At 40.2% G+C, this 24823-nt stretch overlaps 1 protein-coding gene and 1 non-coding gene across 6 annotated transcripts in view; both read right to left on the reverse strand.

Moving 5' to 3' along the window:
- Positions 1-14418, reverse strand: part of TMPO (thymopoietin) — a 29121-nt gene extending 14703 nt beyond the window's left edge. For 2 of the 5 annotated variants that reach the window (XM_047788228.1, XM_047788227.1), the window contains exons 1-3: positions 13834-14259; positions 8446-8572; positions 4528-4686 (exon numbers count right to left, since the gene is read on the reverse strand). In XM_047788228.1, coding sequence (XP_047644184.1) covers positions 4528-4686; positions 8446-8572; positions 13834-14112 — 565 coding nt within the window. In that variant the 5' untranslated portion in view covers positions 14113-14259. Of the gene's footprint in view, positions 1-898; positions 3565-4527; positions 4687-8445; positions 8573-13833 lie in introns of those variants that run through there. The other 3 variants (XM_047788225.1, XM_047788229.1, XM_047788226.1) reach the window with 3 other exon arrangements.
- A 10033-nt stretch (positions 14419-24451) lies between these two features.
- Positions 24452-24523, reverse strand: TRNAW-CCA (transfer RNA tryptophan (anticodon CCA)). The gene has a single exon. It is a non-coding gene; the product is annotated as a tRNA-Trp (tRNA).
- Positions 24524-24823: the final 300 nt, after the last annotated feature.

Genomic DNA, 24823 nt, shown 5'->3' on the forward strand with positions numbered 1-24823 from the left:
TGTCACCATGAAGATTATCATAAAAACTCAGATACATGTATCTTTTCATAGGCTTCAATATCCCACTTTCCTAGTCTTGATTTTATCACCATTTGAAGGGCTAGATTTTTCAAGAGACTCATAAAGGTTTTAGTTAGCTTCCACATTTTTGTGGCCATTTACCACAGTATAGGAAAATTGTCAGTTGTCATTTCTAAAACATCCATTACCAAAAAGTTACTTTCTTACCACACACAGAAATGGAGTCAATTCTTAAACAAAAGCTTAATTTTGCATGCATTCAATGCAGTTATGCCAAAAAGTAGTCAAGACAGTAATGTGTTTTGCTAACTATCTGGTCTAGTACTAGTCAAATCTACCAGAAAATTTCTCAAAAATGAAGTTATTTTTACGTTAGTTCAAATAGTTCAATCTTTATTTAGGATTAATGTATCAACTCCACTTCCCAATAATTCTATTAATAGATCTGTTATCTTTGGAACAATACTTAGCATTATAAAGTCTTATGTTTGTTAATTCAAAACCTAAGGATAAGAAAGCACAAAGTAAAGAATTTAATAATAGTTGAGCTGATTAAACAAATATCTGTTTGACTTATTAATAGAGTAATTCCTCTTATAAACTTAAATTCCAATAGCTAATAAAAACATGGTCCTCAAATAGAAAAAAACCCTATATAATAATTTGAGTATTTTCACCTGTATCATTGGAATGTCAAGTGAGTTTCAACGATGAAATGGAAAAGGGATATTCACCTACAAATATCTAACTTGTTACAAGTCCAAGAATAAAACACACATACAAAATGTTTGTGGAGACCACACAAAACTTTTTAAATTTAGCAACTTTATTGAATTTGCAAAAGCATTCTACAGTAATACATTAAAAAAAATCACACAGCACTTAGTAGGTACATGTATACATGTACATTTCAGCAGACAAATAACAAAATTACTCCTAGAAAGCTGCAAAGATGGACATGGATAGTCTAAGAATATAAAAATGTTTAGAAGTACCCAAGGGACTATATTTTGCTTATATTTAATACTACTTATTTCCATAAAAATACAAAGCAATTCAATTATCAAGTGCCTCTACAGTTAAGACTCTCATCTTACAATCATAGAAATGAAAACAGAATATACTGCCTTACATAAACACAGAGAAACTGTGATATAGTATTTCTTAATGACTTTAGGATTTAGCTTAGATTAAGCCTAATCATCCATGAATTACAACATACTTTACAAGTGTTACTTAAAAAAAAAAAAAAAAAAAAAAGCCTCATTTTTCTTAGTTCATCTGACTAGTTTTACAGTGATGGTGAGAATGCATTATCCCAGAATACTACAGTCTAGAGTCGTACTTCTCCAAATGTGGTCCATGAACTGTTTGCTATCAGTCCATGAAAAAAACAAGCATTTGCACCAGAATGTAAATCAGCACACTGTTTTCCTCTATCAATAAAATTTTACCACAAAAATAAACTCTGACATTGATCTAGATTCAAATTTTGATGAATGCTTATGTCTGTGGATCAGTAATAGTTTGTAACCTGGCACTTTTGAATTGCACTGATTTGGAATACTACAAACGATACTGTAGACATAAGTAAAAAAACAACACAAGTGAGAAAATAAAAAATATGCAGACAGGTTCTGGAAAGTAAAAAGATATTTAGTAATTTTTAAAACCGTGAGGACTCAACTTATAATCTAGTTAATGAAATTTTCTTAGTTTTGAAGATTAATAAGTCTTAAAATAGGAAAGACTGAACTATCTGAGACAAAAGTGTAATCTAGAAAAGTTTTAAATTGTTAGTATCAGGCTTTCTATCTGTGCAACTTGAAAAAAAAGGGCAGCTATATACAGGCAATTACTTTTATACTGCAATTTAACAGGCAGACGTTTGAAATTTTGAAATTAGCCTATTCTAGAAAGTAAAAGACCTTAAAAGAAAATTCTGGTATAAAAGTGCTTCAAATTCCTAGAAAAGCTGCCAAGTTCCCCATATCAAAGGTAAGACGGATGTCTTTATTTTTTTTTATTAGTGTTTGCTTCCACGCTTTTTAATTACTTTTAATGCTTCTCTTCCAAATAATGTTCCACCTTTAAAGGGAGTAACAGCCAGCTTATTCTTAGAAGCTGGATTAATTTTACAATCCCTTAGCCAGAGATATCGGCGACCTAAAGTGGAAGATCCCATGGTATGGGCAGCCATCTTTACTCCATCAAAGGCAGCTTCACAAAGAAATGAGGCTGCATCGTACGTTTTGCTTAGCGTCCCAAGTGCCTGGTGCATGCGACTAGGATCTGTGCTAAGAATTTGTGCAGCCTTACTAATGTCTGCCTGCATAGCCTGAACTACAAAGGCAGTGTGGGTTGCAATCTGCAATGCTGATGCTGCAGCTTCATATGTTCTACAAAGTGCTAAGTCCAACTGTTTCTCACAGGACTCAGTGGAAGCTGCCTGAATATCTGCTGGTGGAGTGGCTTCAGAAATAAACCCCAGGATTTCATCATCTACTTTTGGAACCGATAATATGCGCGCTGCCTCTCCGGAAGAAACTGGATACTTGCATGCCAATGAAGGCAGTTGCCTGTCAATTTGCTGCCACTCCTCTTCAATTACTTTTAAAATAGATTCATGGAAGGGAAAAGATAGTTCAGGGGCATCTATTTTATCACGCTGTGATTGCTTAGACATATCAATGCCTAAGGTAGTAAGCGAGTGAGAGACAACAGTTTTTGCAGAAGACGACATCAGTTCAGATTCAGGTATATTTTGAAATGCCACAGAAGAACCTGAATCCTTTCCCTCTACTGACTTTTCACTGAGCCTAGGTAATTTTCGTGGAGGAGAGAGGGATTCAGTCTCTTGAGAATTAGACTGATCAATTCTCTTCCATGTATTTTCTACATCCAGTGGGGGTGTAGAGTTAGAAGTTCCAGGCAAACTACCTATTCCACCCTGGACCAACAAAGAATTGACATAATCTCTGATTGCCTGAGCAAGTGGTGGAGAAATAACTTGTGATCTCTCAGACTCTTCTAGTGCCTTCCTTTCACTGGAGAGAGTTGACTGATCTGAAACATGGGACCTCTTGGTACATAATGGTTGAATTCCACTTTTCTCACCACAGTAAATATTTTCTACTATATCTTTATAGCAAGTACTGGTGGTTTCTTTAATCAGTGAAGGAGAAGCTGCAGCAGAGACCAACAAGGCAGCGAGTTCATGCTGAGATGATGTTGAAGAACTTTTCTCTAAACATCTACCATGGCTAGACTTGGAGGAAATAAGCAAACTCTCTCCAGAGGCTAACTTTTGCAACTGTTCCCTGCCAGGCAAGGTTGCGGCAATAAGAGGTTCCCTAGGTGGGTCTCCCTTAGAAGTATGTACTTTCTTAGCTGCCTGTCGCTCAGTCCTGCCCAAAGGAGGACGGGTGGAGGTTTCAGGAAAAGAAATACCCTGAAAAAATCCACCAGAGGGAGTAGTTGGAAGTTCAGAAAAAGGAACACAATCCCTAGTGGACTTCACTTTCTTGTGTTCTTTCTTCTTTCCTGTAGAGGCAAAAGAGGCAGGAAGTTTAAGCATTACTTGTGTTTAAGCTAACTCTATTCTTTGCCTCTTTGCTAACATAGTGCTGTTGAAGAAAAAGACTCTATATTTCATACTCTGAACAACCAATTTGACACACTGTGCCCTGGCAGGCAATGCTTACAGAGATATACGCAATCTGACTCATTAGACAGTCATGAAATTAACAAGCAAGGCATATGAATTAAAAGTTCAGAAGTATCAAGCTGTTCTTAAAATAAAATTTAAAAGGTCGTATACTTCATGTACTACTCTCAAAAAATATTTACATACCATGGCCAAATTTTCTTAAAATAGTCCACTAAATGTATGTCAAAATATTTGCTATAAAGCTATCATGAAATCAGATTTTCTAACAAAAACTATAAATTTAAATCCTTATCAATAGAGAACAGAGAAAAGATACCATATGTAAATACTATTGCTACCTATTAATTACTTGAAATTAAGTATATGTAATATATCAGTAAGAGATCTCAATATAACAGAGTAAAGAAAAGCAAGTGATAAGATTTCACATGATATTACAGATTTTTTTAAAGTACAAAATAATACCATGTATCAGGCAGATACATATGAAAAAGTATTTAAAAACAGACTGAAAAGATAAGCATCAATATTGATGACAGTGGTTGCTTCTGTGGAGATGATACTTGCAAAGTGATTAGTGGGGAAACTGTCTTTACTTGTAATACTATATTCTCTAAGAAAGAATTAGACATTTTTACTCTTCTGTTTCTTAGAATTATCAACAAAAAGTATTTAAATCAAATTATTTGGAGGTCTATTTTAATGATGTGAACAAAATTTACATGTATCTTGGTAATATTATTTAAAACTTTATTTTCCTCATGGTTACTGTATCTTAAGAGTCTGAAAAAATTGATTTTTTTTATTACATATTTTAACATCATATAAAAGTTTACCTTCTTCATTGTCACTGTATCTGTCAGAGTCATTACTTCCATTCTGTCTTGTATTTTCCACTGAAGAAGAAATTGTTGGCAGAGGAGTAGAAGATCTAGATTCTGTTCCTTGTTCCCTCAGTTTCAATAGCTTTTTCTCATATAGTTTCCTGGTTGTTCCTGTATTAAGGAAGAATTGCTTTAGTACTTGTATTTTCTTATTTAAGATCCAGCTCAGATTTTATCTTTAGAAACATTAAAATTTATTTTTTCACTATTTCCTTTTCTAAATATTAGTGCTTAAAAATATTATAAATGGATTCTTTCCTGAAACAGGTGTTTTTCTGGGATTTTAATACATGATTAAGACAATGTTTTTTAATAGTAGCATGGAATATACAATAGATTGACTTAAGTCTTTTATTGGGGGTGGAGGGGCTGTGCCCGTGGCATGTGGAAATTACCAGGTCCGGGATGGAACCCACATCACAGCAGTGACCAGAGGTGCTGCAGTGACAATGCCAGATCCTTAACCTGCTGCACCACAAGAGAACTCCTTGATTTAGGTCTTATTATAGATTACCTACTGAAGAGCCATTACTATAGAGTATTTCTGACTGAAAAGTCTTGAACTTTGTACTAGTACTATGTCATAGTACTTGCCTTTGTAGAAAAGCTATTATTACTATTTTCATTTTGGCTGCCCCGAGGCATATGTAGCTCCTGAGCCAGGGATCAAATTCGAGCTGCAGTTGGGACCTACGCCACAGTTGCAGCAATGCCAGATCTTTAACCCACGGTGCCAGGCTGGGGACTGAACCTGTGTCCCAGAGCTCCCAAGAGCCTGGGAAATTATTATTTTTTACAAAGAGATTGTACTCCTCTGAATTACTATGATTAAAATCCCATAACTCTAGAAGTTCTTGTTTTATATCAAATACATTTGATTTTTAAAAACATGATTTATAGGACTTTCCCCATAACTGAATGCCATTTATAGGCATATTAATCTCTTAGAGTTGTGGGATTTTTTTTTTGGCCACACCCACAGCACATGAAAATTCTCAGGCCAAGGATGGAATCCATGCCACAGCAGTGACCAGAGCTGCTGCAGTGACAATTTTGCGTAAATTTAAGATGTTAAAACATATTTAAGTATAACTGCTAAAGTAAAACTGACCTTTTGTGGAAAATGTATGTTACAAATAGAAATTATATACCAATTACAATTTAGTAACACAGTTCAACATCAATGACAATTTAAAACCAAAAATGCGGGAGTTCCTGTCGTGGTGCAGTGGTTAACGAATCCGACTAGGAACCATGAGGTTGCGTGTTCAATCCCTGCCCTTGCTCAGTGGGTTAATGATCCGGCGTTGCCGTGAGCTGTGGTGTAGGTTGCAGACGTGGCTCGGATCCTGCGTTGCTGTGGCTCTGGTGTAGGCCGGCGGCTACAGCTCCGATTCGACCCCTAGCCTGGGAACCTCCATATGCCGCGAGAGCGGCCCAAGTAATGGCAAAAAAGACCTAAATAAATAAATAAATAAATAAATAGATAAAAAAATAAAATAAAAAAATAAAACCAAAAATGCTTTTACTTTGTTTTATGCTAGCTGTATATCTTTCCCTGATTTCTATGAGTAAAATGATAAACATTTTTTACAAACAACACGTATCTTGGAATGTTATATATAAGCAGTCTTAAGATGAATAGCTGGGGAGGGAGAAATAAGGAGACCCTGGTCAAAGGGTACAAAATTTTAGTTATACAAGGCAATTAAGTTCTAGAAATATAATATATAGCCTGGGCGATAGTTAACATTTTATTATATGCTTGAAATCTGCCAAGAAGGTACAACTTTTTTGGCCACACCCACTGCATATGGAAGTTCCTTGGGCCAGGGATCAAATCTGAGCTGCAGCTTCAACCTGTGCCATAGCTGTAGCAATGCCAGATCCTTAACCCACTATACCAGGGATGCAACTCACGCTTCCACAGAGACAAGGTGGATCATTAACCCACTGCACCACAGCCAAAACTCCCAGCTAAGAAGTTAGATCTTAAGTGTTCTCACCACACATACATACATAAAAGAAAACTGTGAAGTGATGGATATGTTGAATAGTTTGATTATGGCAATCACAATACATATGCATATTAAAGCAAGCTATACACATTAAATGTACAACTTTTGTTTGTCAATTATAGCTCAATAAAGCTGGGCTCAGAGGAAACAAATCGGACTAGTATCCATGAGGATGCAGGTTCGATCCCTGACCTAGCTCAGTGGGTGAAGGATCCAGCGTTGCCGTGACTATGTCCTAGGTCAGCAGCTGCACCTCTGATTCAACCCCTAGCCTGGGAACCTCCATATGCTGTGGGTGCAGCTCTCAAAAACAAAACAAAACAAAACAAAAAAAGCTGGGGAAGAAATGAGCAACTGGTATACTAACACGTAATTTAATGATGTGTGTTGATACAACATACACAGTTTTCAGCATCTCTCTTTCTCCCCCCCCCCCTTTTTTTTTTTGCTTTTTAGGGCTGTACATGGAGGTTCCCAGGCTAGGGATCCAATTGGAGCTATAATTGTCAGCCCACGCCAGAGCCACAGCAACGCCACATCTGATCCTCATCTGAGACCTACACCACAGCCCACAGCAACGCAGGATCCTTAACCCACTGAGCGAGGCCAGGGATCGAACCCAGAACCTCATAGTTCCTAGTCTGATCCATTTCCACTGCACCACAATGGGAACTCCTCTCTTTTGTAATTTTAAATGAAAAAGGTAGAAAAAGTATTAAATATCTGCTGGTAATTATATTAACAGGTTTATTATCATCTATTTGGAAGCAGCACATTAAATAAAACAAAGACAAAATTCTACATCCTTATTTGCAACTATACCTACAGGTAAAACAATTCCCATTTCTAGTATTCAAAATTTTACATGATTTAGACAATCAAAGAGAACTTTCTCATGTTGAGATTACTGCCCAGACTCTCCAAAGGTATGGCACAATGAGCTTTGCAAATTCACCAACTAATAGTAATCAAATAATGGAAATCCAGGGTATTTATTTATGTCTTCTTAGGGCCACACCCTTGGCATGCAGAAGTTTGTAAGGGTCCAATCGGAGCTGGTGGTCTTTGCCACAGCCACAGCAATGCCAGATCCAAGCTGCGCCTGCAACCTCCACCACAGCTCACAGCAATGCAGGATCCTTAACCCACTGAGCGAGGCCAGGGATTGAACCTGCATCGTCATGGATACTAGTCGGGTTCGTTACCACTGAGCCACAATAGGAACTCCTGGGAATCCAGGGTATTTAGTTCCAAGTTTTCTCTTTTGTTTGTTCTGTAGGATATCAGTCTTGAATCCCAATTAAGACAAGGCTTTTTATTTTTATTTATTTTATTTATTTACTTGGGCGTGCCCATGGCATGTGGAAGTTCCTGGGCCAGAGATCATACCTGCACCACAGCCATGAAAGTGCGGGATCCTTAACTGCTAGGTCACTAGGGAAGTCGAAGACCAGACTTTTGAAAAGGTACTTTTTACAACTAAAAGTGGGTACTGTGCTGGGAATTGAATGACTTGAGTTACATTAACATCTGTCATTAACTTAATGATGTAGATTACTTTGGCCAGCTATGCTACCTCAGATTTTCCTCAACTGCCATATAAGACAAGTATGTCTCACCAGGTACTGTGATATGGGCACAATAGGAAGCAATCTCAGCAGAGGTAGTCTTGGAGATTATCGAGTTCCATTCTCTCACTTTATTTCTTGGAGGGAAAGTAAGATCTTAGTCATAGAAATGATGAAGGACAGACGGGTGGCCCTTAGAACCCCAACTCTACCTTCGTGACTAGAGGGGATAACAATCTGGGGTACTGCTTCATCAAAAGATAGTCGATGTTTTATCAACTTACCCACGATCGGACCAGGGTTTACTCCATACTTCACAAGCTGATCGAGAAGATCTTCATTAGTGAGCTCTGTTACATCTAGATCATCTTTATCTTCTAGTCTGGGTTTATCCGTTTTCTTTGTGGCTTTCTGTAAGTAAAATCAAGTTTTTCCACATGAATTAAAAATGTTCATTTACCATAAAAATAACACTGTATGTATATGCAAAGTACCCTCAAGTTGACTTATAGTTAGTTATATTAGGGCTTAGCCGTTTGGTTACATTAAAAGCCAACTCATCAAAAAAAAAAAAGAAAAAGAAAAAGAAACAGCGTTCCCATTGTGGCTCACTGGAAATGAATGTGACTAGCATTTGAGTGAACACAGGTTCGATCCCTGACCTGGGTGGGTTAAGGAGCCGGCATTGTCGTGACCTGTGGTATAGCTCGAAGACGTGGCTTGGATCCTGAATTGCTTTGGCTGTGATGTAGGCAGGAAGCTGCAGTTCCAATTGGAACGCTGGTCTGGGAACTTCCATATGTCGCAGGTGTGGCCCTAAAAAGCCCCCAGCCCAAAAGCCACAAATATCAAAGTTAACGTGGGCCCAAATTACAACTTAAGGCAGAAGAGTCAATACTGCATCCTGGAAATATAGATTTTTAAATTTTTTTAAATTTTTTTCATCCTAGAAATATTTTATGCAAAACCATGAAAATCATAAAGTCATATGGGCTGCTTACTTTCCAGTGATGCTGAGGGGGAAAGAAAAATCAAGCATTCTTTGGTCGTGTATTAGAATTTGTTTTTCAACCAAATAAAAATGTGAAATAGATGCCTCAAATAAAGAACATAATAAGAACAGTGATGTCAATTCAAAAGAAATATTTAATTTTAAAACTGTCTGTGAAAAGTTACTAAGGGTACTTTCAGAGGCTCTAATGTACTAATCTAGGATCATTAGGCTCAAATCTTAACCCACACCTTGATGTCAAAATAGCTGCCTAGGGTCTAAGAGTTTTATATGCCAAATCCTTGAAGTCTTAAAGACTATTAATAAAATCAAACAGACCTGATCCTCTGACCTACTTGAATTCCCCCCCCCCCCAAAAAAAGGACAGGCTGGAAAGAAAAACCTCCATTATATAACATATTTTAAATAAATGAAAACCAATCAGGTACAGATTAATTTAACAAATAAATTTTTCTCACCACGAGAATTCTACTAAACCATTCAGGAAGTTCAATTTCTTGAAACAGCCTGAGGTTTTCAAGAAATCTGTCTTTGGCACTCACCACGTTCTACTTCCCTACTTCTTCTTCTTCTTCTTTTTTTTTTGCTGCACCTGTGTCATATGAAGTTCTGACGCCTGGGATCGAATCCGAGCCGCAGCAAGGCCAGATCCTTAACCCTCTGTGCCATGGTGAGAACTCCAACTATTTACTTTTTATTAGATATTTGTATATATGTTTTACCTTCTCCAGATGGTAAACTTCTTGAGCAACAGTCCTTAAGTCTAGTTTGTTATCAAAACCTCAGAACTTTTGGAAAAGCAGTCCATTCTGAGTCTCAATCTTGGACCTGAGAATCTTTAATGTGATTAAACTAGGTCATTTGGGATATAGTATTTAAGGGTAGTAACAGAGAGCAGGAGCACTGTCCTATTGTATCCCAGGCATCTAAAACTAAAAAAGAGTGCCTGACACAGAATAGGCACCTATTAAATGTTTTGCTGAATGAATGAATCAAAGCACAATCTGGTGAGGGGAAAATTTCTCATATTTTCTTAAAACAATGAAAAACTATACTGTAACAAAGAAATCTTAAGAGGCCAACAAATTGGCATAAGGTAAGTCAAAAAGAGCAAGGGTTCATATAGGCTATCTGAATTTTATTTTTATGGAGAAAAGTTCCTGAAAAGTAATGCCTTTTGTTTTTTGGTTTTTTTTGCCGTGGTCACACACATGGAAGTTCTCAGGTCAGGGATTGAACCCTCGTGCCACAGAAGTAACACAAACTGCTGCAGTGACAAGCCCGGGTCCTCAGGCCACTGCACCACAAGAGAACTCCAAAAGTAATGCCATTCTATAAAATATTACATTTAATAAGAATAAGGATTAGAACCCAACTTGTGTGGTATACATAATTATCAAACCAGCAGTTTCAACCAGCAAGGAGGAACCATTAGTTGTACCGATTTCTGCCTCCAGGAAGCTCTGTTCCTTTAAGTAAATCATGTAATATCTTAGTTTCATTTAGTCAAAAAATACTGAGTACCAACTACATGCGAGGCACTGTTCTCCAGTTTCTTTCCAACTAACAGATGATCTCTTATGTCTTTTTCAACCTAAAAATCCAAAAGTTCTATGACATCACTCATGAGCCCCTCTTATTTAAATCTCTACCATTAGCAAAGCTGCTGAAGTATAACAATAATTATTACTATAAAACAGATTCTGGCGGAAGGGATAAATTAAGAGGATGGGATTAACACACACACACTACTACATATAAAATAAACAACAAACAGTATAACAAAATTATACTCAGTATTTTGTAACAGGGAAAAGAATCTGAAAAAGAATACACACACACATATGTATACCTGCTGTATACCTGTAACTAACACACTGTAAATCAACTACACTTTAAAAACATAAACAAGCCCACCAAATTCTATTGAGCATCTCTTTTTTAAAACATTTTTATTTTTTTATATACGATTTAATTTTTTTCCATTACAGCTGCTTTACAGTGTTCTGTCAATTTTCTACTGTACAGCAGGGTGACTATTGACCATTTCTGTACCAGTTATATTCCAGGTACATATTAATACCTATACATACTAATTATTGACTCCTAAAAATCTTTTAAGATAGATACTAATATCCCCATTTTATAAAAGAGGAATTTGAAGTGCAAAGTTGTTCAGCTAATTCAGGTAGTCTGCATATCAAATTACACGGTAACATTTAAGCAGACTTTAGATATACATCACTTTCACAAACTTATCCATTTCTGAATACATTAGGTAACACTGTACTGCTTTGGCATTAAACAAAGACAACAAAGTTCAGATATCCCCTGTTTTAACAGGTAAGAGCTGCAATTGCTGAGCACTAGACATCTTCACAACTCACTCTAAGTACTTATTATTCATATTTCAGATAATTGAGCATCTGATAGGCAATGTTCACTGTTCAAGGTCAAAAGGATAGACCTGGAATTTAAATCTATAAATAATGATTCAGAAGTCTATACACTCAACACCTTCCTGTAAAGTAAGGTGGTCTGTTCATGATTTAACATTGACCACCTAACACACTCTTTACTCTACTCTTCCATTTCATTAAATATTTCTTGTTAAGAATCCATTAATTCACCAGATCAGATGGTTCAAGAATGCTACGCTCCACAGGATTTCAAAGAGCCACCTTGCTTTGTACCTTGGAACTAAAAGGCAGATCATCAACACTGTAAATGTTTATTTTTGTGTTGACAATCTCGATTTCAACACTGTAAAATACTGGTCATCATCAAGATGCATAAAATAAGCTGAAAAATAAGAAAACTAAAAACCAAAACCAAAATTTGAACATGCAAATACTCTTGTCCTACTACACCATGTGAATCTGACCATGGCAATGACTGAAATGAAACAATTTCTTCTTCAATGAAAAAATATTCCATGGGAGTTTCCTGGTGGCTCAGCAGATTAAGGATTGGGCATAGTTGCTGCGGAGGCACAGGTTGGATCTCTGGCCAGGGAACTTCCGCATGATGGGGGCATGGCCAAAAAGAAACCAACAACAAAACATCTCATAAACCTATGCTTAAATAAAAGATGTACGCTTATATGGCCACAGAAAACCAATACAGGGTTCTATAAAGGACATGTTATTTTTTTCAAAGTGTGATGATTTAAATGGAAAATACTTCATTTTCAACCAGATTTTTACTAATAGTTTAAATATTACTTTCTTTTTCTGAGGAGTTAGGGAAAAACAGATACGTGATATGCTTTATTTCAAAAGTAAATTTCCATTTATCATGGAGTACAGTGACTTTCTTTAAATCCACAAAAACAAGACACTGGAAACAATAAGGTGCGACTGATCTTTTACTTATCAAATATTTATTTGGCACTACTATGTGCCAGGCACTGATTTAAGACATAAGGCTTTCAATTTTAATTAAATCTACATACGTTTACTATATTTTTCATTCACAGCTGGGTAATAGAAGAAACACATCGGATACGTTTTTTAAAATTAAAAGTAACCTAAATTTGAAAGAAACAGTGCTTCTGAGTTATACTGGTATAATCAGTACCACCAACTCCACGCTCCACTTTCAATGTTTTAGAAAGCACTGTACGTCACACCCATCACTAGTTTTAACTACATTCTATCATGATTTGAGGCCTGATAACTAGGCAGATGCATACTAGCAAAAACAGCACATAAAACCCCATAGAACAAAAAACCCAAACTATTCTCAAACAAAATCTGCATTTGCCGGAGCCAATCTGAGATTTACCCGGGACTAGGGATTCCAAATTGCAACACTGACAGAGCAGAATGTCACGAAATAAACATCTTTCCTGATTCCAAAGTCTCTCCTTTCTTCATGCAAGTTTACCAAAAGGAAAAAACAAAACAAAACCCAACCCCCGAGCTCTTAGGAACCAGAATTTTCAAATATTTGAGCATCTGTGATAACCGCTCAAAGATGTATTTTTAAATGCTCATTCGATTTAGAATAACGCTGCCCCGCCAAAAGACGGCCTGCTGCTGGAAAAGAGCAACACAACCAAGGAAAAACATACACCGTTCAAAAAGCCCTCCATATGCAAAAACATAAAAGGGCGGGAATGTCTTTATTTCAAAATTTGGTTAGATATTAGTATGCTACAAATTGCCCTCCAGGGAGCGCTCTGAGACTCGGTTGCTAGTCTTTTCGGTTAATAAAGCGGGAAAACGCTCGAACGTAACCTAACAGCCGTTTCGAGCTCACCCTTCTTAGGGCTTTCGAAAGGGGCGCAGAAGGCCTCGCCGAACTACCCACTCCCGGGGGCCTGGGGTCCAGCAGCACTGAGCTGTCCGCGCGCGCCCATCGCCCGCACCAACCCGAGAGCAAACGCCGAGTTCAATACCTCCCGAAGCCTCCCGGCCCCAACTTCGGGACTCCTCTCTCCGGCGCCCTTCCCGATCAGAACCCGCGAGCCCGCGACGAAGGGGCCGAGGGCAGCGTCCGCAGACCTACAGGCCAGCCTCTGGTCGCGCGCGTGGACCGCCCCGATGCCGACAAGGCCCGAGAGGGCGTCGAGGAAGAGGGCTGCCAGCGCGCGGGGCGAGGGGGAGGCGCCCGCCGCTCAACGCCTGCCTTTGTGGCCCCTGCTGGGCGTCCTTACCCTGCCGACGGCGGCGCGGCTGCGGCCCGCGGCGGCGGCCCCGGAGCCGAGGACCGGGGTAGGCTCGCGCTCCTCGTCGCTGGAGAAGTCCGGGGGCCCCTTGCTGTTGGCACCCGCGGCGAGCGTCGGCCGGTTGCGCGCCGTAAGGTGCTGCAGGTAGAGCTGCACGTACACGTCTTTGCGCTGCTCCCCGGCCGGGAGCGTCACATTGTTGGCGACCAGCTCACTCTTCAACTTCTCTTTGGTCAGGACCGAGGGGTCTTCCAGGAACTCCGGCATCTCGGCGGCGAATCCCCTTCCCGTAGCCCTCACACCCGCCGCTCACGCCGGCGCGCTCGCTCTTTGCCCCGGGGGTGGGGGGGGTCGAGCTGCCGCCTCCTATCTCACGGCTCCCGGCCGAGACTTGCGCTGCGCAGCACAGCGGAAAGTCGCACACACAAAGCAAATCCCAAGCCGGACACAAAAACCGCTGCAACACTAGTGCGGCCAAGTGCGGCCAAGCCAGGAGCCCGCACCAACCCCAGCCCACACACGGCGGCCAGGGGAGAGCAGCCTCTTCGCCCACGCCCCAAGAACGCGCGCCGCCATTGGCCCGCGGCCGGAGGAAGCGGGGCGGTGATTGGCGCGACGCCTCGCGCGGGTTCCATTAGCCGCGGCGCCCTGAGAGAGGTGGTAGAAACGCAGTTTAAAAGCCGCTCGGGCGGGAGCCCCGGCGTCTGGCCCGTTTGTTTCCCTTTCTCCACCCTTCCCCTTAGGATGGCGATAAGGGTCAGGTCGTACTGCTTTTCGTGCGCCGTTTCCTCTCCCTCCCCCTGCTGGAGAAGCAGCTTTTCTCGCCGGGGTCGGTGGCCCGCGCACGGGCCGAATTTCACAGCAGCTGCGAGGACCCCGGGCTGGGCCTTTCTCCATCCCGGGACACAGATTCACCGAAGAAGAGCCGCAGCCTTTCCTCCCCCAAACGCAAGCCCTGCAGCGAAAGAAAAGAAGCGAGGCGTGCTTGCAGACACTTAACCTTACTCGATTTGATTTACTTGGGGAAAGGGGAGAGCGGTCAGTTAGATGCCCGGCTCTGCTTGGCGAACGCTTCTTTTGTTCCCGAAACTCGAGAAAAGCCAGACCTCGACTACTGGGCACTATAAACCGCCCTTGAATCTGTGACGAAATTGTATTGCCAAATACTGCACTTGCTTCTTACCCTAAGGAATGTCGGAGCATTTTAACATTATTTCATTTAGTTAGTTTTTCGGGGGCTCAAGTGCATTTCTGTTGAGAGCCGTCTCTCGGTTGGCTCCCTCCACCCGTAAGTATCTTACCTTGACTTAAACCAAATGCTGAACCATAAAACGAAATGATTTAGGAATGCCTTAATGGGCAACATAGGATAACTGAGATAGGTGCACTTTAGCTTTTAATCTTAGGGGAAGCCGGAAACTCTAGTCAAACCCATATTACTGATCCAAGCTAAAACCTGGTGGGGGTCTCAGAAATGTGTTACCAAAAAAAAAAAAAAAAAAAAAGTCTTCCTGAAAACAAACACCGTTAGTGACAAATAATTGTGTATCTTACGAATTTATGTGTATTTCAAGATGCGTTCTTCCAAGAAGGGAAAGATGCTGACCTGGATTTGGAGTGTCTTAATCATTTCTCAGATTCTGACCGCCAAATCGTTCTTTGCAACCTGCTTAAAATTAAAAAAAAAATTAAAAAATCTGATTTCTGCAGGGTTAAGTTCAAGTAAACTTAAAGAGCCTTCACTAAAAATGTTTGCTATGAATTAAGCCATTTTATTTTGTTGAAATTGAAGAGACCTTTCTTTTAACAGTAGTTTATTTTCGTAGAGGCAATTTTACTAATTCTTTTCCAGAAGCCTCAGTATTTGCATATAGTTAAGCAATGGTATTAAGCTCAGAAATGCAAATTAAAAATTGTATTTTAGCAAGTTATTTTGTAGCTACTTAGGATGCCCTGTAAAAGTTACCTCAACCCCTAACCCCTGTCCTCAGCTTTACTGGGTACAGAAGCAAGTGTTTTATCTTCAGAAAGTGAAGGAAGCTGATAGGCAAAGGACCGTGATTTTGCAGTGAGACTGGTAACCACACCAATGTAGTCAGTGTCTGATAGTCCCAATCTGCAGTGTGCCTACCACACTTCAGTTATCTCCTCTAGGACAGAGTCTCAAATTATAATGCGTAGAGCAGCAAAATCCTGAGCATAATCTCTGCAGGGCCACAGTTAATAGGTTTATTCTACCCTATTTGAGTTAGCAAGTTATCTTGTTAAATCTTTACCTTGCTGAGTCTGGCTCTGGCCTGACTGTACTGATAGAGCAGCAAAACCTACCTCTTAAAAAGTATCTGAAAAGGGTCAGAGTTACCAGGCCTAGATTTGATCTGAAGAGGGTGAAGGACACAGAAGGGTCTCCGGGCTCTAACAGCTGCCCTGCGATCTGAGGATACGTGGGCAGCTAGGTTCCTGAAGTGGATCCTCAGAGGATGAATCTATTGACACTTGAAAATAATCTTCTACTTAAATTTGATGCGAATAGAGTACAGTGCTATAGTCACAGAGCCAACCTGAGAGAGCCATCTGAGGATGCTGCACTGGAATTGGAACTCTGGCTTTTTTCATAGGGCCTTTGTACCAGAAACTTTCCAGGCAGTTCATCCTACTTTTTACCACAAGCAAAAAAAAAAAAAAAAAATCACCTGTTGAGTCTTAAAGTTGTTATATTTTTATATATTTTCTTATTTTTTAAATTGGGTTATAATTAACACACAATGTTAGCTTCAAGTGTACAACATAGCGATTCCTTATTTTTATGTATTATGAAGTGATCTCCAAAGTTGTTGATATATTTTTGATTATTCCCTTATGTGTACGTTACATCCCTATGACTTATTTATCTTATAGCTGTAAATTTGTACCCCTTAATCCACTTCCCCTCTGGCAACCGCCAGTCCTCTATATGAGAGTCAGTTTCTCTTTTGTGTATTCATTTGTTTTGTTTTTTAGATTCCATATGTAGGTGAAATCATACAGTATTTGTTTTTTCTGTCTTTTTTCACTTAGCATAATAGCCCCCAGGTCCATTCACATTGCTGCAAATGGCAAGATTGCATTCTATTTTAATGGCTGAGTAATATTCGTGTGTGTGCGCGCGCGCGCATCTGTCTGTATCACTTTTTCTTTATTCATCTATGGGTGGATACTTAGTTTGCTTCCATATCTTGGATTTTGTAAATAATGCTGCAATAAACATAGTGGTATATACATATCTTCTCAAATTAGTGTTTTTGTTTTCTTGAGATAAATATCTAGAAGTGGAACTGATAGATCATATGGTAGTTCTACTTTTAATTGTTTGAGGAACCTCCATACTATTTTCCATAGTGGCTGCATGAGTTTACATTCTTACAAATAGTGCATAAGACTCCTTCCCTTTTCTCCACATGCTCACCAATACTTGTCTTTGATAACAGCCATTTTGATCATGAGGTGGTATCTCATTGCAGTTTTGATTTGCATTTCCCTGATGAATAGTAAAGTTGAGCACCTTTTCATGTGTGTGTTGGCCATCTGTATATCCTCTGAAAGTTAAATAGATACTGTTAAATAATATAATTCACAAAAAACTGCATTCTAGATGCCTGAAATTTATGTTCCTTGAGCAGAAATATCTTTCGCATATCCTTTCATTCATTCTCCTTTTCTTACCCCTGGACACTATCAATAGTAGGTTACCTGCAGAGTCTGCATTTCTCAGGAGACAGGGTTGATAGGGTCATAAGCTATCGAACAGTGAGACTGCCTTTCTACATCATCCACAAAATCCTGAGTTATCAAATTCAGACTGGGGATCATCCTAGATCCTTCCAGATACACCTCAGCACCACTATTTTTAATAATGAGGATAATTATGCTTTTAACTGCTGTAGAGCTCCAAAGTAGAAGTTACTTTTTTTCTCATACTCTATGTACCGTAAGGCCCAAGAAGTTGGGCTGCAGAGTTTGTGTGGCCTCTTTGTTCCTGATTACTGCTTCCAAGCTATTTCTTTTTTTTTTTTTTTGTCTTTTTTGCTATTTCTTGGGCCGCACCTGCGGCATATGGAGGTTCCCAGGCTAGGGGTCCAATCGGAGCTGTAGCCACCAGCCTACAACCTAGCCACAGCAACGCAGGATCCGAGCTGCATCTGCAACCTACACCACAGCTCACAGCAACACCGGATTGTTAACCCACTGAGCAAGGGCAGGGACCGAACCCACAACCTCATGGTTCCTAGTTGGATTCGTTAACCACTGCACCATGACGGGAACTCCATTTTTTTTTTTTCAAGCTATTTCTCCTCTTCTTCTTCAAAAATATTTGAAGTTCATATCATCTGGCTAAATCACCCTTTATTTTTGTCTTCTTTTAGGGCCACGCTTGCAGCATATGGAAGTTCCTAAGCTAGGGATCAAATCAGAGCTGTAGCTGCTGGCCTGCGCCACAGCCACAGCAACGCAGGATCCAAGCCGAGGCTATGACCTACACCACAGCTCACAGTAACGATGGATCCTTAACCCACTGAGCGAGGCCAGGGATGGAACCCAAGTCCTCATGGATATGAGTTGAGTTCATTAACCACTGAGCCACAATGGGAACTCTAAATCACCCTTTATTATCTTTATTGCTATAATTTATCAACCCCCTGACCACTCTTCCTCAGAAAGTAGACCATTGTTCCCCACACTAGGTTGTTTATATTCTGTGGGAGTTCAGCACTCTCCTAGGTGACCCATGTAACACCAACACTGGACCTCTTAGGTCTTGACCTCTTCATCTCCAACAGCTTGTTCCTCTATTCCATTTCATTCATCTCCTCCAGTGGTAAGACTCTGAACCTTGTCAACAATAACTTTTACCTTCTCTCACTCCAAGCATCCCAAATGTCAATCACTAGCCTCTACCCCTCAGCTCATTTATCATATTCTCATTGACCTCCGATCCATTAACCTCCAACAATCAAGAAAAAATCATTATCCTGCTTCCACTGTCATACTCATTCCAACTCACTTAACTTAGATTCCCCAATCAATCTTTGTAATCACTCTTTTGCAAACATTTTTAAATCTTTTACCCCAATAACTATCCTTCTTGCTAGGAAGTACCTTAATCTTGACTGAACTGACCCTTGCTGGAACAAGCTTTCTCATTGCTTGTACCCAGTTAACTAAGATTGCTAGTGAAAAAATCATACAACACCTGTTTTTAATTCATGACCTCAGACCTCACAGGAGCACTCAACACTGGCTGACAAAGCTCTTCTTTCATTCTCTGGATTAACCATCATACCTTCATGTATCTCCTCAAATCCCTCATTTTCAGCTAGTGGCCTTGCCTCAAACTTGACAAAATAGAAACCATCTGAGGGGAATGCTCAAATTCAGATGGTCAAATCTGCACTCATTTTTTCTTGCATCTTTCTTAAGTTGCAGAGGTGTACTATCAGAGTGAATTCCACCAGTTGTACTCAGAATCTCAGCCCTCTCTCCTCAAGGACTTGCTTCTTGTAGTCATCTCCTGTGAAATTTCTCAATTAAAAGACTTAATACTTATGTTACATTTATCTAATATAAAAAATTTTAGGAGTTCCTGTTGTGGCTCAGCAGTAACAAATCCGACTAGTGTCCTTGATGCAAGTTTGATCCCTGGCCCTGCTCAGGGGAGTAAGGATCCTGCATTGCTGTGTGCTGTGGTGTAGGTTGCAGACGTGGCTCAGATTTAGCATTGCTGTGACTGTGGTACAGGCCAACAGCTGCAGCTCCAGTTCAACCCCTAGCCTGGGAATTTCGTTATGCTGAGGGTGTGGCCCTAAAAAAGCTAAAAAAAAAATTTTTTTTAAATGATATTTTATGTTGAAACAAGTATTAGGCTTCAAAAAATCTTTAAAGTGTTACAGTTCTGGAGTTCCTGCTGTGGCACAATGGGATTACTGGTGTCCCTACAGCTCCAGGACGTAGGTTTGATCCCCAGGCAGGCCTGGTATGTTAAAGGATCTGGTGTTTCAGCTGTGGCTTAGGTGGCAACTGTGGGTCAGATCTGATCCTTGGCTCAATAACTCTATATGCTGCAAAGCAGCCAAAAAAAGAAAGTTGTGGTCCTGATACCTAAAATTTTGGGAAATAGTGGAAAGATATTTCTATGTGAAGCTACAGATTAAAAAAAAAAAAAAGGATGCAATTACTTTGTCAGAAAACTCTTCCAAAACATTTGGTTAGCTGGCTTTATTTACCTTTTGGGAATTCTTTTTTTTTTTTGTCTTTTTGCTTGCTTCTTCTTGGGCCGCACCCGCGGCATATGGAGGTTCCCAGGCTAGGGGTCGAATCAGAGCTGTAGCCACCGGCCTACACCAGAGCCACAGCAACGCGGGATCCGAGCCGCGTCTGCAACCTGCACCACAGCTCACGGCAACGCCGGATCGTTAACCCACTGAGCAAGGGCAGGGACCGAACCCGCAACCTCATGGTTCCTAGTCGGATTCGTTAACCACTGCGCCACGATGGGAACTCCCCCTTTTGGGAATTCTTATTGTTATTAATGTATAGCTGAATTTTTGGTTTTTCATTATTTCTGTTTTGCATAGGACTAGGTTGTGAATTTAAGGATGTCACCTCAGAGCAGATGATAACTACTACATGGTCATAAAAATCATGTTCTTGACATTTACTTGAGAATATTTACAACACAGGATTAAGTAAAATACAAACAGAAAAAGAGAACATGTAAGAGTAAGAGCTCAGTTCTATAAAAACATACATGTACGGATATGTGTGTATTTCAGTGGACTAAATGGATACAGAACAAAATGTCTGTAGTAGCTTCCTCTAGGTGGTAGGGATAGGTTTTTTTTTAAATTTTTTAATGTTATTCTATAATTTCCAAGATTTCTACAATATTCCCCAGATTTCAACACATAAGATTTTATAATCATAACTACTTTTCTTTTTGAATTAGTGTGAGAAATTGGGGAATCACTTGTCAGAATTCAGAATCTGTCTTTCAGTTTTCATTTCCAAAGGCTGCTTTGTCAGCTCATCTACTGCAGAATAATTAGGGGGGGAAAGGAGTTCCCTGTTGGTCTCGTGGTTGGGACTCAGTTCATCCACAGTACATAAGTCTTAGGTAACTACTTGAAGATAATTCAAAAGAGAAAGCTAGCTTATTAAAACTGGTGATATAAATGCTCAGAGCATTCTGTACAAATGGATAAATCCACTTATAAGAACGACAGACTGGAAGATTTTTAGTGAAATAGAAGAAAATCATAGAGCTATTAAGTGTCAGGATTTGGAAATTCAAATGTGAATCTCTCTACTCCAGAGCCTCTTTTCTTATATCATTTCTACATAATGACTGTAGAAGTTAAAGTTAAAATGAAGTGTTGGATTTTGGGTCATTTCAAAGTTACATGGAGTTCTCTTGTGGCGCAGTGTGTCAAGGATTTGGCAGCTTGGGTCACTGCCATAGCCTGGGTTTGATCCCTGGCCTGGGAACTTCATATTCGGAATGCAGCCAAAGAAACCAAAAAAAATTCCAAAGTTATAGTAAGTCAGCAAGCGGGCCATTCTGCAAAACTATAAATGTCCAGGCTTGGGAAAGAAGCTGGAACCTGTGAAGTGATAGAGCTATAGTCTACAATACTGAAGACTTGTATGTATTTTATCTTGAGTCTCTTAAAACCTTGTCAAGGGAGTTCCCATCGTTGCTCAGCGGAAACGAATTTGACTAGTATCCATGAGGACACAGGTTTGATCCCTGGACTCCATCAGTGGGTTAAGGATCTGGCATTGCTGTGAGCTGTGGTGTAGGTTGCAGACGTGGCTTGGATCTGGCGTTGCTGTGGCTGTGGTGTAGGCCAGGGGCTACAGCTCTTATTCAACCCCTAGCCTGGGAACCTCAGTGTGCTGCAGGTGTGGCCCTAAAAAAAACAAAAAATAAAACAAACCCTGTGAGGAAGTGGGACCTCCGGTCCAGCCTTGTTCTGTAGGCCAATGGTCTTCAAATTTTAGCTTGTATCAGAATCACCTGGAAGGCCTGGCTTAATCTGCAGTTTTCTGAGTCTGGGGTGGAGCCTGAAATGTTGCATTTCTAACTTGTTCCCCGGCTGCTGGTCCAGCAACAACAGTTCCAGGCCATTTTTCACATTCTTTATAAAGCCAGACCTGACCTTGTCACATTTTTGAATAAAAGCTCCACATTGCCCTCAGAATGAAATCTAAACTAGTTAGAATGGCACACAAGGTCCTAAGTGATCTGACTCCTGTTATGTCTATAGCTTTACCTCCTCCTCTCCAGCCATACTGGAGAACTAGTAGTTCTCCAAAGATGTTGTATGAGTTTGCCAGGGCTGCCAAAATAAAGTGATTAATGAGGTAATACAAACTGCTCTGTCTACCTCACAAGTGTATGATTTTGTAAAAATGAGATTAACACACTTGGTCCAAGCTAAGATCAAGAAGTGTTGTTATAGATACATGCTATATATGCAAAGTTTTCAGGAAAAAGAATATAACTTCTGTTACAGGCTGAATTGTGCGCCTCCACCTGACAATCATGTATTGGAAGCCCTGGAGTTCCTGTTGTGCCTCACCTGACAAATATCCATGAGGACTTGGGTTTGATTCCTGGCCTTGCTCGGGGGGTTAAGGATTCAGCGTTGCCGTGAACTGTGGTGTAGGTCGCAGGCACAGCTTGGATCCCACATTGCTGTGGCTGTGGCGTAGGCTCTCGGCTACAGCTCCGATTGGACCCCTGTCCTGGGAACCTCCATGTGCTTTGGGTGTGACACCCCCCCACCCCTCAAAAAGGACATACATTGAAGTACCTCAAAATGTGGCTGTATTTAGAGATGAGGCCTTTTAAGAGGTGATTAAGTTAAAATGAGGCTATTAGATGGAGTCCTAATCCAATCTGTCAGGTGTCCTTGTAAGAGGAGACTTGGACACACAGACAGTAGGGATGTGCACATATAGAGGAAAGACCATGTGAGGACACAGCAAGAAGGTGGCCATTTATGAGCCAAGTGCAGGCCTCAGAAGAAGCCAAGCATGCTGTCACCTTGGTCTTGATACCTAGCCTTCACAACTGTGAGAAAATAAACCTCTGTTGTTTAAGCTGCCTGGTCTGTGGTATTTTGCTATGGTAGCCCTAGCAAGCTTATATATATATAACTTTACTTTTATAGTTGAAGAAGTTAAGTCCCAGGGATATTAAGTGACAGTTCTTGATTCGGAGAAGGCATTCAGATATGTCCACTGGATGAATAAATAAATGCCTTCATGCACACAGAAACTTTCATTATTTTTCAATATCTTCCTTTATGAGCCCTTTTGGAACTACCCATGGCAGAGTTAATGTCCCAATTTTAGCAGCCTCACACTTTATTCATGCTACTTAATGGCACTCATCCCAACATATTATGGCATTTGTTTACTTAACATATTTGTTTCTTGCTGCTCAAAAAACCCCCATATTATTCAGTGTATCCTTTTCCTCAGTGTTTAAGCACACTATCAGGCTCATCATAGTCAGTGGTACATAAATATCTGTTGAAATAAATTATCTAATCCCAATCCAACCAAAAAGGAAAGGGAAGAGCAACTACACAAAATGGAAACAAAATGATCAGCTATATTGCAACATTAGGTTGAATTATAAGACATTAATATTTGATATTTGCAAAACACTGAACAGAAAAACTTAGGAACATCCATAGAACATACCCAGTAAAAAATCAAAAATTATTAATTTTTTATAGTCTTGCCATTCATTTTTTGTACAACAAATATTTGACACATGCCTGTAAGGCACTATTAAGTACTAAGAGTCCTGGAGCTTACAAAGATGTATGAGTAAGCTCTGCGCCCTGCAATGAGAGATTAATAATTGAAAGGGGTACCTGATTTGCTACTACTGGCATGAACTGATGAAAATATACGCTGGTGTATCAATTAGTTTCAATGGCTTCTAGCAAGTTCTTTCAACAATTTGCTTCCACCTCAGTTGTAAAATATTTAGTAAAGAGTGGGATCTGGAGTCAAGTCATCTGATTTGGAATCCTGGGTACGAGTCACTACTTTTCTGTGTGTCACGGTATCATCTGTAAGAATGGGATATTAATCGCATGTTGTAGGGGTTCGCAGTGCCTGGCACATGGGGGAAAACATGTAAAATATTATTCAAAGTTAGAAATTATACTCTGTTGTACTTACTTTCAAAAGGCAAATGGGTCTCAAACTGTTTTTGTAAAAACAGCTTGTACGGTGTATATTTGTACTTTTCTTGTTAAGGACTACCATGGCTGACGTGCCCACTAATGCACAACAGTAATAGCCCACATCTTTATGCATTATGCACCTTAAATGACAGGGAACTCACTTACTAGGCCCAGACAGTGAAAAAAAAAACACACCAGCCTTAAGGCTCTGCTTTATATAGTAATCCCTGTGTTTTTGAAGACTATCGATAACTGGAATAACAAATAAAGAAGACTTAATTCTAAAATCAAAGGCCTTTTTAAAAAAATGGCGGGAAACACCTAGGCTTTAAAAGGTAGTGAAGCCTAAACACAAAAACCCATGACCCCGACGTGATTCGAACACGCAGCCTTCTGATCTGGAGTCAGACGCGCTACCGTTGCGCCACGAGGTCCTGCTGGGCTGGGTTCCGCGCAGTTTCTTAGGACTCCGACAACATGGCGTCCTCATGGCGCGCTTCGCTTTTCTCCCGTTTGCTTCTTGTCCCTCCACTCAGGGTGGGCCTAGGCTGGAGACTGATTCCTTTATTTGTCAGATGGCTAGCCCTCTATCTAGGCTGGGACGGGACTAGCAGAGGAAGGAGAATGGAGCTTCCCGGTTTAGCCGAGTCTCGAGGGTCGGAGGAAATCGGTCTCTTCTTCAGCCAGCTATTTCCGTTCTTACCCGCCCATTCAGGGGCGGAGATCCCGCCCCC

Source organism: Phacochoerus africanus, chromosome 7 (assembly GCF_016906955.1).
Source record: "Phacochoerus africanus isolate WHEZ1 chromosome 7, ROS_Pafr_v1, whole genome shotgun sequence".
Taxonomy (NCBI): domain Eukaryota; kingdom Metazoa; phylum Chordata; class Mammalia; order Artiodactyla; family Suidae; genus Phacochoerus; species Phacochoerus africanus.